Genomic DNA, 13,805 nt, shown 5'->3' on the forward strand with positions numbered 1-13,805 from the left:
CTCTCCTGCTTGATTGGCAAGTCCAAGGGGAAGGACAGGACAGAGTGAGGAGGGGTCTGACAGTTTAATCAATTCCCTCTCTTCCTCTACTTTATTCTTTCTCCAAACATGCCCGGTTTTCACCCCCTTTCTCTGATCAAGGAGTACCATCTTCTGGCGTATTGGGCCCAGAGGGGCCAAGAAAGCTCCACAAAAGGCAATCTAACTTGAAGCAGGATGGGCCTTTTAAACTCTGCCCATCCCCCAGCACGATGACCTAGTGGCTAAATCCTCTCCTTGCATGTGCAAGGATCCCATATGGGCCCACGTCATGTCCCGGCTGCTCCACTTTCCATCCAGCTCCCTGCCTGTAGCCTGGGAAAGCAGTCGAGGATGATGGCCCAAAGCCTTGGGTCCTTGCATCTGCATGGGAGACCTGGAGGAGGCTCCTGGCTTCGGGTTGGCTCAGTTTTGGCAGCCTCTTGAGGAAAGAAAGGTCTTTTTCTGTTACTCCTTCTCTCTGTAAATCTGCCTTTCCAATATAAATAAATAAATCTTTTTTTTTTTAAAGACTTATTCATTTTTTCATTACAGCCAGATATACACAGAGGAAGATCTTCTGTCCGATGATTCACTCCCCAAGTGAGCCGCAACGGGCTGATGCGTGCCGATCCAAAGCCGGGAACCAGGAACCTCTTCCAGGTCTCCCACGCGGGTGCAGTGTCCCAATGCATTGGGCCGTCCTCGACTGCTTTCCCAGGCCACAAGCAGGGAGCTGGATGGGAAGTGGAGCTGCCGGGATTAGAACCGGCGCCCATATGGGATCCCGGGGCGTTCAAGGCGAGGACTTTAGCCGGTAGGCCACGCCGCCGGGCCCAATAAATAAATCTTAAAAAAAAAAAAGTCTACCCATCTAACTCACTTTGCGGACAGGGAAACTCAGGGTCAGAGTAGAGGCAGCGATTTGATGAAAACCAAAACGTGAGCCTGGAATGGTAGCCTAGTGGCTGAAAGTCCTCGCCTTGCACACACCAGAATCCCATATCAGCACCGGTTTGTATCCTGGCTGCTCCACTTTCCATCCAGCTCCCTGCTTGTGACCTGGGAAAGCAGTTGAGGACGGCCCAAAGCCTTGGGACCCTGCACCCACATGTGAAACCCAGAGGAAGCTCCTGGCTCCTGGCTCTTGGCTTCAGATAGGCTCCAGCTCCGGCCGTTGTGGCCACTTACGGAATGAATTATTGCTTGGAAGATCTTCTCTATATCTCCTCTCTGTATATCTGCCTTTCCAACAAACAAGAAAACACAAAGCCAAAAGGCATGAGTTCAGGTCTTCCACCCAGAGCAGGACTGTTTTCAGCATGATTCGGATCGCATTGTTTTGTGTTTAGTTCTGGTGGCAGGCCTTCAGTCCTTTATCTTTACCTCCCCCTTAGTTCTACTGCCTCAACCACTTCTGCTAGGCCTTTTCGGCAAACTTTCAGGAAACCTGTCATCTCCAATAGGAGGAATGTGAAACTCCAGAGCTGCCAAGGAGGCTGGTGGAGGTGGGAATCCCCCAGGGTAGGAATGCTCATCTTGGTGTCTCACAAGTTCAATGAGAACACCACCAAGATCAGGCAAGATTACTAAAGTGAACTTGAGAGCCATGAGATTTTTGAAGCACTATAGAAACCAGTATTTCAAATCGTTCTTTATAATTACTGCCACCCACAGTGAGGACATCAAGAGAAACCTGTACTTTGAAAATTCTAGGAGGTGAAATCTCACCCCAGGAGCCACTTTTATCTTCCACCCAACACCTGGCGGTCATAAAAGTAGCACAGGGAGAGAAAAGAGCAGAGTATGTGTGTGTCTGAGCGCAGGGGTGGTACAAGGAAGGTGGCTAGGATTTCAGAAGAGCTATGGCTATGGAAATTCATTCCTCAATTATTCGAAGCAGGAGAGTCTGTATAATAGGACGCAAAGGAGCGTAGCTGAGGAGTCAGAACATCAAAGCACAGCACAGGTTCCTGGCTCTTGCTTACCAGGCTGGGCAGGCCTGACTAAGGGAAGGTGGGGGAGGTCTGCCTTGGCTCACGGTCTCAGGCCATGGATCTCCTTGGCTTCACTAAAACTATGGAGCTATTTTTGTTTGCAAGGCAGGGGGTGCCTCCTATTTGCTTTAAGAGCCTCCAAGGGAGAAGGTTGAGCTGGAGGAAATGACTCAGGAGGACTGGGATGAATGGTGGTGTGGAAGGAAGGGCTGGGAATTTATGTAGCAGGAGGAAGCAAAGAATAGTAAGTCCTGAACTGATGTTCAGGAATGGCTCTGTAGGCAGCTAGGTCTGCGGGTGTAGGAAGCCTGACCAGGGTCAGGGACTGAGTGCTCAAGTCCTTTCACGTGGGAGAGCATGGTGGACCACTGAGGTCCACTGGGCAGAAAAGCAGTGCTTCTAGGAGCTTTTCCCATTGGATAGCCACAAATCCAGCTGGATAACCTTGGTATACCAACTCAGGCCATGTGTCTTCCTGTTCGGCATGCTTGCTCCAGATGGTCTGCATGAGATGACTCATACACACACACTGTGTATTAACAGAGCCTTTACGATGGAGCTCTGGTGTTCAGTCAGTATCCAACACACCTTTGAAAGATTTTCTTTATTGAAAATAAATACAGAATCAAATAGGTGGGCCAGACAACACCTCTCTTTTGGGGGCCACAAGGACGCAGTACGCCTTGGTCAGAACTCAGATCTCCATGAGCTGGTCATTTCCCACGATCACCTCGTTCATCCGTTTAGCTACAAAAGAAAAGGAAAAGGTTTTCTGAAAAGTGGCAGCAAAAGATGTCATTTCAAATGCAACTCTTTTGAATTTTGTGTTTATAAGCTGGTATTCTCTTCTGCTATAGCGCTGCTTTCAAGAGGCTCTTGGGAAAACATAGAAAGGAGAATTGGAGCTGGGTCTTTATTTTTTCAAAAACTTACATATTTTTTTAATTTAAAAAGGCAGATATACAGAGAGAGGGAGAGACAGAGAGACAAAGATTTTGCATCTGCTGATTCACTCCCCAAGTGGCCATAACGGCCGGAGCTGAGCCAATCCAAAGCCAAGAGCTAGGAGCTTATTCCAAGTCTCCCACGTGGGTACAAGGTCTCAAGGTTTTGGGCCATCCTTGACTGCTTTCCCAGGCCACAAGCAGGGAGCTGGATGGGAGGTGGAGCAGCCAGGATTAGAACTGGTACCCCATATGGAATTCCACAGACGCCAAGGCAAAGATTTAACCACCAGGGTATTGTACTGTACCCAGGTGCTGGGTATTTAAAGATGAGTACAAATTTTTCCAGGCAGTGATGAAAAATTAGTCATTCTAGGCTGTTAAACAAAGGGCAAATACATGGAGATACAAGAAAGGAAACATGGCCCGGTGCAGTAGCCTAGGCTAAAGTCTTTGCCTTGCATGTGCTGGGATCCCTTATGGGCGCTGGTTCCAATCCCAGTGGTTCTACTTCCCATCCAGCTCCCTGCTTGTGGAAAGCAGTAGAGGACACCCAAAGCTTTGGGACCTTGCACCCACATGGGAGACCTGCAAGAGACTCTGGGCTCCTGGCTTCGGATTGGTGCAGCTCCAGCCGTTGCAGCTATTTAGGGAGTGATCCAGCAAATGGAAGATCTGTCTCTCTCTTCCTCTCTCTGTAACTCTCCTAACTCTCCCTTTCAAATAAAAATAAACTTAAAAGATTAAAATAAATAAAAGGCCTCAAAAAAGCCAAATTATTCTATTTTGCTATTATATTGTTAAACTTTATCATAGATATTCACATATAGGAAAAACATGGTTGATGTAGGGTTTGATACTCACCATAGCTTTAGGCATCCTCAGAATGATTTGAAACATCCCCAAGATCCTGCACCTGTGTGGGAGACCTGGAGGAAGTTCCTGGCTCCTGCCTCTGGATTGGCACAGCACCGGCCGTTGCGGCTCACTTGGGGAGTGAATCATCGGACGGAAGATCTTCCTCTCTATCTCTCCTCCTCTCTGTATATCTGACTTTGTAATAAAAATAAATAAATCTTTAAAAAAAAAAAAAAAAAAAAAAGAAACAGCCCTGAGCAGATAAGAGGGACTGCTGTATTTTCCTATTATAAATAAGATATCTCTCTTTGGGTATCTCTCAATATCCTTCTAGCCTCATTTCTTCTCATTTTCCTTCTCATTTCCTGTCCTCTGACCATACCACAGCCAGGAGTCAGGAGCTTCTTTCAGGTTGTCCATGTGGGAGGAGGGGTCTAAGGACCTGACTGATCCTCTGCTGCTTTCCCAGGCCATAAGCAGGGAGCTGGATCAGAAGTGGAGCAAGCTGAGATTTGAATTGGTACCCATATGGGATACTGGTACCACAAGTGGAGACTTAGCTTACTATACTACAGGGCTGGCCTCAAGGCCTTTTATTTTGTCTAGAAGGCTTTGGTGCAGCAAAATGTAGATCCTTGATGACAGGACCAGGTATGACTCTGTTTATTCTGTCAGTATGAAGTGGTTCTCTATTGAGGCTTTGGAAACACTGAGGCTTCTGCGATTTCAGCTTTGTCACCAGTTCTATTTTTCCTGCTTTGTTTCTTCCTACGTCTCCTTTGCACCCCATTCTCACTGATTTGCAGTTTTCAACACACTGGACTGTTCTGTTTTTAGGTGTTCACATGGCTGTCCTTTGCTTGAAAGATTTTTCTTTTTGTATATTTGGTAAAGAGACTCCCACCCCCCAAGATTTAGCCATAATTCCTCCATTTAGGGCAGAACGGTGGGAGCTGGTATTGTGGCATCGCATGTTTGGCCTCCACCTACGGCCCTGGCATCCCATATGGGTGGCAGTTTGAGTAGCTGGCTGCTTCACATCTGAATTGGCTCCATGATGATTCCAGGAAAGCAGTGGAAGACGGCCTAAGTACTTGGGCCGCGGCACCCATGTGGGAGAACCAAAAGTTGCTCCTGCATCCTGGCCTCAGCTTGACCTAGCCTTGGCTATAGCAGGTATCTGGGGAGTGAACCAGTGGATGGAAGTTCTCTCTGTCTCTCCCTCTCATTCTGTAACTCTGCCTTCCAAATACATACATACATACATATATATCCTAAAAATAAACACGTTTAAATTTTGTTTTAAAAGAGTAAGACTTGGGCTGGCATTGTGGTAGAGTGGGTAAAGCCATCACCTGCAAAGCCAACATCTCAAATGGGGGCCAGTTTGTGTTTGGATACTCTACTTCTTTTTCTTCTTCTTCTTTAAAAAAAAGTTTTTTTTTAAAAGATTTACTTTTTCTTACTGGAAAGTCAGATTTACAGAGTGAAATAGAAACAGAGAAAGATCTTCCATTCACTGGCTTACCCCCAAGTAGCCACAAAGACTGGAGCTGAGCTGATTCAAAGCCAGGAGCCAGGAACTTCTAGGTCTTCCATGTGGGTACAAGGTCCCAAAGCTTTGGGCTGTCCTTGACTGCTTTCTCAGGCTACAAGCAGGGAGCTGGATGGGAAGTGGATTTGCTGGGATACGAACCGATGCCCATATGGGATCCAGGGCGTACAAAGTGAGGACTTTAGCTGCTAGGCTACCACGTTGGGCCCTGGATATTCTACTTCTGATCCACCTCCCTCCTAATGGCAGCTGGAGATGACCAAACTCCTTGGGCCCCTGTCACCCACATGTAAGGCCCAGATGAAGCTCCTTGCTTTGGCTTGGCCCTGTCCCAACAGTTGTAGCAACTGAGACCAGCAGATCGAAGAGTCTCTCTATCTCTCCCCCTCTCTGTAACTCTGACTTTCAAATAAATAAAAACTGCTTTAAAATAAAGAATAAGGTTTATTGTTTGTTGTCTACTTACTCATAGTATATATAGTCAGAGTAAAGAAATAAGTACTTCTAGATTTTTACAGGTAGAGGGTTAATTAGGAACCTATTTAGTTAGTTCTTGGCACAACTCAACTTTTTTTTTGAAATTGTTTTTTATTTATTTGAAAGAGTTAGATAGAAGAGATGGAGAGAGAGACTCCAGAGAGAGGGAATGTCCATTTTCTGCTACTCTCCTAGGCAAATCAGCAAAGAGCTGGAATAGAAGTAGAGCAGCCGGAAAATGAACCCGTGTCCATTTGGGATGCCAAAAATCCAGGTGGTGGCTTTACCCACTTTGCCACAGTGCTGATCCTGATTAGTTTTCATTTTTTATTTGTAGGGTAGAGGAATGAGGAGATTAATGAACAGAAAATTTTCATGTATGATTCAGTTTCCAGATGTCTTCAACATTGAGGGGGTGGGCCAGGCTGAAGTCAGAAGCCAGGACGTTAATCTGGGTCTCTCATGTGAGTGGCAGGGACCCAGGAAGTTGAGATGTCTCCTACTGCTATCCATAGTGCTCCTTAACATGAAGCTGGGTCAGAAGCAGAGGAGCTGGGCTTGAGCAAGGCATTCAGAAATAGGATGTAATAGATCTAAGTGGTGGCTTAAGAGCTATGCCAAATTTCTATCCCCCCACTCCAGTGCCTAAAATAGGCAATAAGCAAACGAAAGGTGTTTGGTGGTCCAGAATTCCCATAGGATTATTTTTCTTTCTCCAACAACAAGAGAAACTCAAATCAGATCTGTCACAAAGCTTGTTGATATGTCATCATTTAGATAAAGGCAATCCCATGTGGGAGGAAAAGGGTAGAAGGGGAGGGGAAAAAGGAGACAGGAAAATAAAAGATTCTGAGTCAAATGATATATAGATTCTAATTTGACTTTCAATAGTTTTTCTCTGACTTGAGAGAATCATCTCCTACCTTTGGTTCTAGTCTTCTCACACGGTTGTGTGTGTTTGTGTAGGCGATGGCATTTGTTAAAGATGCCACTTGGGATTCCGGCATCCCACATCACAGTGCCTAGGTTAAAATCTCAGCTCTGTTCCCAGTTCCAACTTCTTACTCATGCATACCCCAGCGGGCAAGCCGACTGCAAAGCTCTGTCTCCCTGCCTCCTTTGCTCCCTTCCTCTCTCCCCTGCCCCCTTCGTTCCTTCCTTCCTTCCCTCCGTCCCTTCAAGATTTATTTATTTATTTATTTTTTTGGGGGGGGAAAGACAGATTTACAGAGAGAAGGAGAGACAGAAAAGAAGATCTCTATCCGCTGGTTTACTTCCCAAGTGGCCACAAAAGCTTTAAAAACGGCCAGAGGTAAGACAATCTGAAGCCAGGAGCCAGGAGCCTCTTCCAGGTCTCCCACGCGGGTGCAGGGTCCCAAGGCTTTGGACCGTCCTCCACTGCTTTCCCAGGTCACAAGCAGGGAGTTGGATGGGAAATGGAGCAGTTGGGACACCAGTGTCCATATGGGATGCCAGCATGTGCAAAGTGAACATTGAGCCACTGAAACATTGTGGAGCTGCTAGGATTAGGACCGGCGCCCATATGGGATCCCGGCGTATTCAAAGCGAGGACTTTTGCTTCTAGGCCACCGCACCGGGCCCTTGTTTCTTTCTAATTCCAATTCCAGCTGACTTTCTGAACCTTCCTGTTACAGATCAAGGAGGGAATGAGGTGCCTGACAGGGGAAGGCACCATTTTTCTTCTGCTTTGCCAAGTTCCAAATAAACACTTGAGCCTTTTCTGGCTCGTCTTCCCTATTCTCCCCTTTTCCTTCTGGTCTATTCTTGGTCTAGAGGTGAGAGAAGGCCTTGCTCATGGGGATTCAGGGAGGTTGACATAATTTCACAGGGATATTAGAAGCAATCTGCATCAGTTATGTGTCAGGCCTTGATCTATGTCAGGTGCTACCATCATGGCAACTCCTGCAGTCACAGGGAACAAATTCAGCTTCGCTCACTGACAGTAGGAAGAAGGCTCAGAGGAAGCGTACAATTAGGGGTCTCCAAGTTTTGACTCTTGGCTGTGGTCTTTCCACTGTTTGAGAAAAAGGTCAAACTTAGTTGTCAAGATTTTTGCCAAATGAGAATTATAGAATGGAGTGAGAAAAGCCAGAGTTGTTATAAAACGGCTTTTTAAAAAAGATTTATTTATTGGGAAGGCAGAGTTATATATGTCTATTGAGAGAAAGAGAGCCAGAGAGATTCTCCATCTGCTGATTCACTCTCCACATGGCTACAATGGCCACAGCTGGATTAGAATGAAGTCAAGGAGCCAGGAATTGCACCTTGTTCTCCCACATGGAAGGTGGGAGCCCATGCACTAGGGCCATCTTCTATTATCCTACAGGCACGTTAACAGAGAGCTTGATTGGAAGAAAAGTAGCAGGAACTTGTGGATGCCACCATTAGGTAGCAGCTTAACCTGATGCAGCAGAACTGGCACCCACTTGTTCTTTTGGTAGTGTGAAAAGGGGCCAAGAGGTCTGAAGTAGATTATTAAGAGTCACGGTTTTGGAAAGATGGATTGCTATGGATGTAGTGACTCTGTGGTATTAATATGCCTGGAAACTGGAGGTTGACATTATGGCACAGTGGGTTAAACTGCTGCTTGAATATTGGCATCCCATATCAGAGTGCTGATTTAAGTCTCAGCTGTTTCATTTCTGATCCAGTTTCCTGCTAACGTGTGTGGGAATGCAGTGGTAGATGACTCAATTGTTGGGCGTCTCTACCCAGTTGGGAGACCCAGATGGAGATCTGGGCTCCTGGCTTGGCCTTGACCAGCCCTAGCCATTTAGGCCATTTGGGGGAGTGAACCAATGTATGGAAGCTCTCTGTTCCTCTCTGTCAATCTACCTAAAAAAATAGCTTTGGAATTTGGATGATGTTACTACTTTCTTAAAAAAAATATATATATACATACGTACTTATTTATTTTATTGGAAAGTCAGAATCATCTCAGAACAATTATGGAAACATTGGGTTATCCATCACTCTCACCACAGACTCTGGTTAGTTAAAACAGAGAAAAGGAGAGAGAGAGAATGATCTTCTGTCTGCTGGTTCACTTCCCAAGTAGCCACAACAGTTGGAGCTGAGCAGATCTGAAGCCAGGAGCCAGAAGCCTCTTCTGGATTTCCCATGTGGATGCAGGGTCCCAAGGCCATCCTCGACTGCTTTCCCAGGCCACAAGCAGGGAGCTGGAGGGAAGTGCGGCAGCTGATACATGACCTAGCGTCTGTATGGGATCCCAGTGCATGCAAGGAGAGGACTTTAGCCACTAGGCTACTGCGCTGGGCCTGGATGACATTACTTCTTATTAGGGTGAATATTTTTTCCTGAAATGCCTCTGTTGTAATGGATCTTGAAGGCTGTGTTGATGGCTAGTTGTTGTGGCCATTTGGGGAATAAACCAGCACATGCAAGATCTCTAATTCTGCCTCTCAAGTAAAACAAATAAATGAACAACATTCTGTTGTAACTAATCCTCATAGCAATCCTCCAAGGTAGGCATCAATGTCTCAATGTACACTGTTCCCTGCAGTGTGCACACGTGCTTGCCTCTCACTCTGCTCACGGAGCACAGGACAGTGTCTGTGCCAGTGTGCTGGGGTAGCAAAAGGATGTGGGACTGTAACTTGGGCCTGGTTTACCTTTGGCTTCAATCCTCTGGCCGCTGCCAATCAAGCAGTCCTTGATCTCTGCTCCCTTCTCAATCACGGCATTGTTGCAGATGACGCTGCCGTGTATGCTGCTTCTGTAAAACAAACAGTCAATTTACAGGGTGGCTGCTTCACCCCCAGCCTCCCCACGACTGGGGTTCAGGTTGTTCCTTAGGCCAAGAACAGCCATTCAGTCTGGTTAATGACTATAAACCTCAAGATATCCCTGAAGACAGAATGGCAGGCCAAGGGAAGACCTGACTTTAGAGAGGTCTGGAGTTTGGATATGCTGCTCATAATGATTTTCTGCTGGGGCCTGAAAATATCAAATATCCAAAATTCAGTTCTTTAGGGATCCAAACTCAGAGGCACAAAATTCCATATAATCTTCCTCCTTTGGTCAGGGGGCAAAGCTGATGCTAGTTCCTGGACTGATCTACTTCATCTGGGGATATATATCCACATCAATACCTAATTTCACTTGAAGCTCCAAAATCATGAATCATCTCAGAGCAATTCTGGAAACAATGGGTTCGCCACCACTCTCACCACAGACTCTGGGTAGTTAAAACCATATTCATTCAGTGAATAATAATAATAAGATATTTTAAAACTAGCACCATTCCACATAAAAGACTACTCCAAACCCAAACACACACTGTCATGAACAGCACCACTGACCCTTAGCATCTGAGTGTATTTAAGGACCATCTGACTCTGGGCAGTTGTCTAGTGGTTAAGATGCTAGCTTCCACTGCAGTGTCTGGGTTTGATTTCTGGCTCTAGTTCTTGGCTTCAGTTTTCCACCAGTGCGAACCCTCAGAAGGAATCAGTAATGATTCAAATAATTGGGTTCTTGACATCCTCATGGGAGACTCCGAGTTGTCAGTTTCTGCTTCTGGCCATTCGTGGGGATAAGAAAGTGAATCAACAGAAGAGAGCTAAAACCTGGGAGACCAGGAGGATCAGGAGGAAGCTCCTAGCTCCTGGCTTCGGATTGGTTCAGCTCCGGAAGTTGAGGCTATTTGGGGAGTGAACCAGCAGATGGAAATGTTTTTTTCTGTCTCCTCTCTGTAAATCTGACTTTCCAATAAAAATAAAAGAATCTTAGGGCCCAGTGGTGTGGCCTAGCGGTTAAAGTCCTTGCCTTGAACGTGCTGGATCCCATATGGGTGCCGGTTCTAATCCCGGCAGCTCCACTTCCCATCCAGCTCCCTGCTTGTGTCCTGGGAAAGCAGCTGAGGACGGCCCAAAGCTTTGGGACACTGCACCCGTGTGGGAGACCTGGAAGAGGTTTCTGGTTCCCGGCTTCGGATCGGCACAGAAACGGCTGTTGCACTCACTTGGGGAGTGAATCATCGGACAGAAGATCTTCCTCTCTGCCTCTCCTCCTCTATGTATATCTGACTTTGTAATAAAAATAAAAAATAAATCTTTAAAAGATCAGATTCACAGAAAAAAGAAAAGACAGAAAGATTTTCCATCTGCTGGTTCACTCCCCAAATGGCCACAATGGCCAGAGTTGAGCTGATCTGAAGCCAACAGCCAGGAGCTTTCACTAGGTCTCCCACAAAGGTGCAGGGTTGCAATCCTTTGGGTAATCCTCTATTGCTTTCCCATACCATAAGCAGGGATCTGGATGGGAAGTAGAGCAGCTGGGACATGAACTGACAACCATATGGGATCCTGGTGCTTGCAAGGTGAGGATTAAGCCATTGCACCAGACCCAGAAGTGTTTTTTTTTTTTTTTTTAATATTTATTTAAAAGGCAGAGTTACAAAGAGAGTGAGAGACAGAGATCTTCCATCAGCTGGTTTGCTCTTTAAATGGTTGTAATGGCCACAGCTGAGGAAGGCTGAGGCCAGGAACCAAAAGTTTCTTCTTGGTCTCCCACATGAGTGAAGGGACCAAAGCTGTTCACTGTTTCCCCAGGGATATTAACTGGGAACTGGATTAGAAGGAACTGGACTAGAAGGTCTCAAACTGGCACACAAATGGATGACAGCACTATAGGTAACATTGCAGGCCCCAGAAGAGAGTAAAACAAAACAAAACAAAACAAAACAAAAACAAACATATGTAGGGCCTGAGCATTGGCTCAGCTGGCTCATCCTCTGCCTCCAAGTGTTGCATCCCATATGTGCTGGTTCGTGTCCTGGCTGCTCTACCTCCCACCCAGCTCCATGCTTATAGCCTGGAAAAGTAATACAGGATGGCCCAAAAGTCTTGGGATCCTGTACCTGTGTGGGAGACTGGGCAGATGTTCCTGCCTCTGGGCTTTAGATTGGCACGGCTCTGGCCATTGTGGCCATTTGGGAAGGGAACCAGCAGATGGAAGATCTTTCTGTCTCTCTTTCTCTCTGTAAAATCTGCCTTTCCAATAAAAATAAATGAATTCTTAAAAAAAAAAATATATATATATATATATTTATACACATATATATATTTAAGCGGCAAAGCAAAAGAGCAGGAGCAAGAGAGAGAGAGAGAGAAAGATCTTCCATCATCTACTAGTTCCCTTCCCAAATGGCCACAACAGTCAGATCTGGGCCAGATACAAACCAGGAGCCAGGAATTTCATCCAGGTCTCCCATGTGGGTGGGTCATCTTCCTCTGCCTTCCCAGGTGCATTAGCGGGAAGCTGCAACAGAACTACAACAGCTGGGACTTGAACCAGCACTCTGATATGGGACACCAGCATCACAAGTGGCAGCTGAACCTACTGCCCATATGCTGGTTCCAGGTGTCGCTTGTATAAACTTAGCCATTGCACCTGGAAAATCACCTGGGTAGCACAACAAAGGAAACCACTCCCCGTGTCCTGGCATATCAATCACATTGGCAGATTTGGGATGGGAACCTTAACCTGTTTAATTAGGTAAAAACAAACAAACAAGCAAAAACAAAACAAAAAACCTTCCTATATGCTTCTGGGGGTATCATTTTTATCTCTGAGGCAGTGCACATAGCAACCATCTTTTGCAGATGTGGTTAGATATGGAGAAATTGAATCATTTACCCCCAAACCACATGACTGTTAAGGAACAATTTAGAATTCCGAGGTCTGTGAGTCCAGAATCCCTATACTGAAGTGTAATGCCATACAAAAAGACTGACTGAAGAGACTGGAGGAAGCCTAGAACTGCCAAGTGACTATCCTGACCTGAGATGGCTCTGCAAAAACAGCTGTGTCCTAACAAGGGAATACTCAGCACCCCTGAGTCAGAAACGAAGCATCAAAAATAGGCAGCCAGAAAGAAGAGTACAGGGAGCGTAGGAGCATGATTTAAACAAACAAACCAACTAAGGAAAAAACCCTCAAACTAACCAGGAGACCTGGAGGGTGGGTGGTACAGAGGCCATTCCAAGGCCTGGAAACATCGACGTACACACAGGCTGTTAAAAGGATTCTACTCAAAGGACATTTAGCAAGATGCAAAGTAGAATTTTAGAGCTTTATGTCACTTCAGATTCCTCTTTGTCTCTACTCTTCTGGAAGATTCAAGTCTGTCACCAGCAGCAGAAGGCCAAAGCCACAGCACCTCTGTGTATAGGTCAGAAACTGGCAGACAGTAGCAGTTTGCTTTCTGGCACAGACTCAGTATGCACTCAGTGGGTGGGCTTTAAAGGAACTTCCAGAACTTTCCAACCTGCCTAACTTGCAAACAGTCCAATTGTTATGGTGGTCCCTATTCCTTTGGGAAGAATTCCCTCGAATCCCACCCCCAAAAACAATAAGGAAGTGTAGAAGGCCTTAGATTTAAGATTCGTGGGTTACTAGCTTATCTCTGAAAAGTCTTATTTCTTTTTCCAAGGAAGTCGTTGGGTATACATCTGACCTGGCAGTTTAAGAACCTAAGAATATAAACATTAGAACTCACCAAGAGGTAAACAGCAGACAAAAAATACCCAGGAACTCTAACAGCCATAATTAGAGATCACTAAACAGCTATTTTGGAATCTGGGATGTAAGTGGACACCTCTGGAAGAAGCCGGAATTGCTAAGGTTAGATTTTCACAGGATATCCTGGTTTTCCTTATGTTTAGCAGGCTTGACTAACGTCTCAGGAACCTTCCATGTTGTTTATGTGCAGTTCTTCCTGAGACACATAAACCACTACTGCAGTCTGCAGATGTGATACCATATTAGTCAATTTTTTTTGTTACTACAACAAAATACCTGAGGTAACTAAGTTTATAAAGAGAAAAACTTATTTAGCTCACAGTTTTGGAGGTTCATAATTGGGTGGTCCCATGGATTGAGCATCTGGTCAAAGTGGTAAATGGCAATGGC

At 45.7% G+C, this 13,805-nt stretch overlaps 1 protein-coding gene across 3 annotated transcripts in view; it reads right to left on the reverse strand.

Moving 5' to 3' along the window:
- Positions 1-2,604: 2,604 nt before the first annotated feature.
- EIF2B3 (eukaryotic translation initiation factor 2B subunit gamma) overlaps positions 2,605-13,805 on the reverse strand; it is a 144,035-nt gene continuing 132,834 nt past the window's right edge. For all 3 annotated transcript variants that reach the window (XM_058680336.1, XM_058680345.1, XM_058680327.1), the window contains exons 11-12: positions 9,503-9,606; positions 2,605-2,762 (exon numbers count right to left, since the gene is read on the reverse strand). In XM_058680336.1, coding sequence (XP_058536319.1) covers positions 2,710-2,762; positions 9,503-9,606 — 157 coding nt within the window. In that variant the 3' untranslated portion in view covers positions 2,605-2,709. The remainder of the gene's footprint in view (positions 2,763-9,502; positions 9,607-13,805) is intronic.

This window comes from Ochotona princeps, chromosome 2, assembly GCF_030435755.1.
Source record: "Ochotona princeps isolate mOchPri1 chromosome 2, mOchPri1.hap1, whole genome shotgun sequence".
Lineage (NCBI taxonomy): Eukaryota > Metazoa > Chordata > Mammalia > Lagomorpha > Ochotonidae > Ochotona > Ochotona princeps.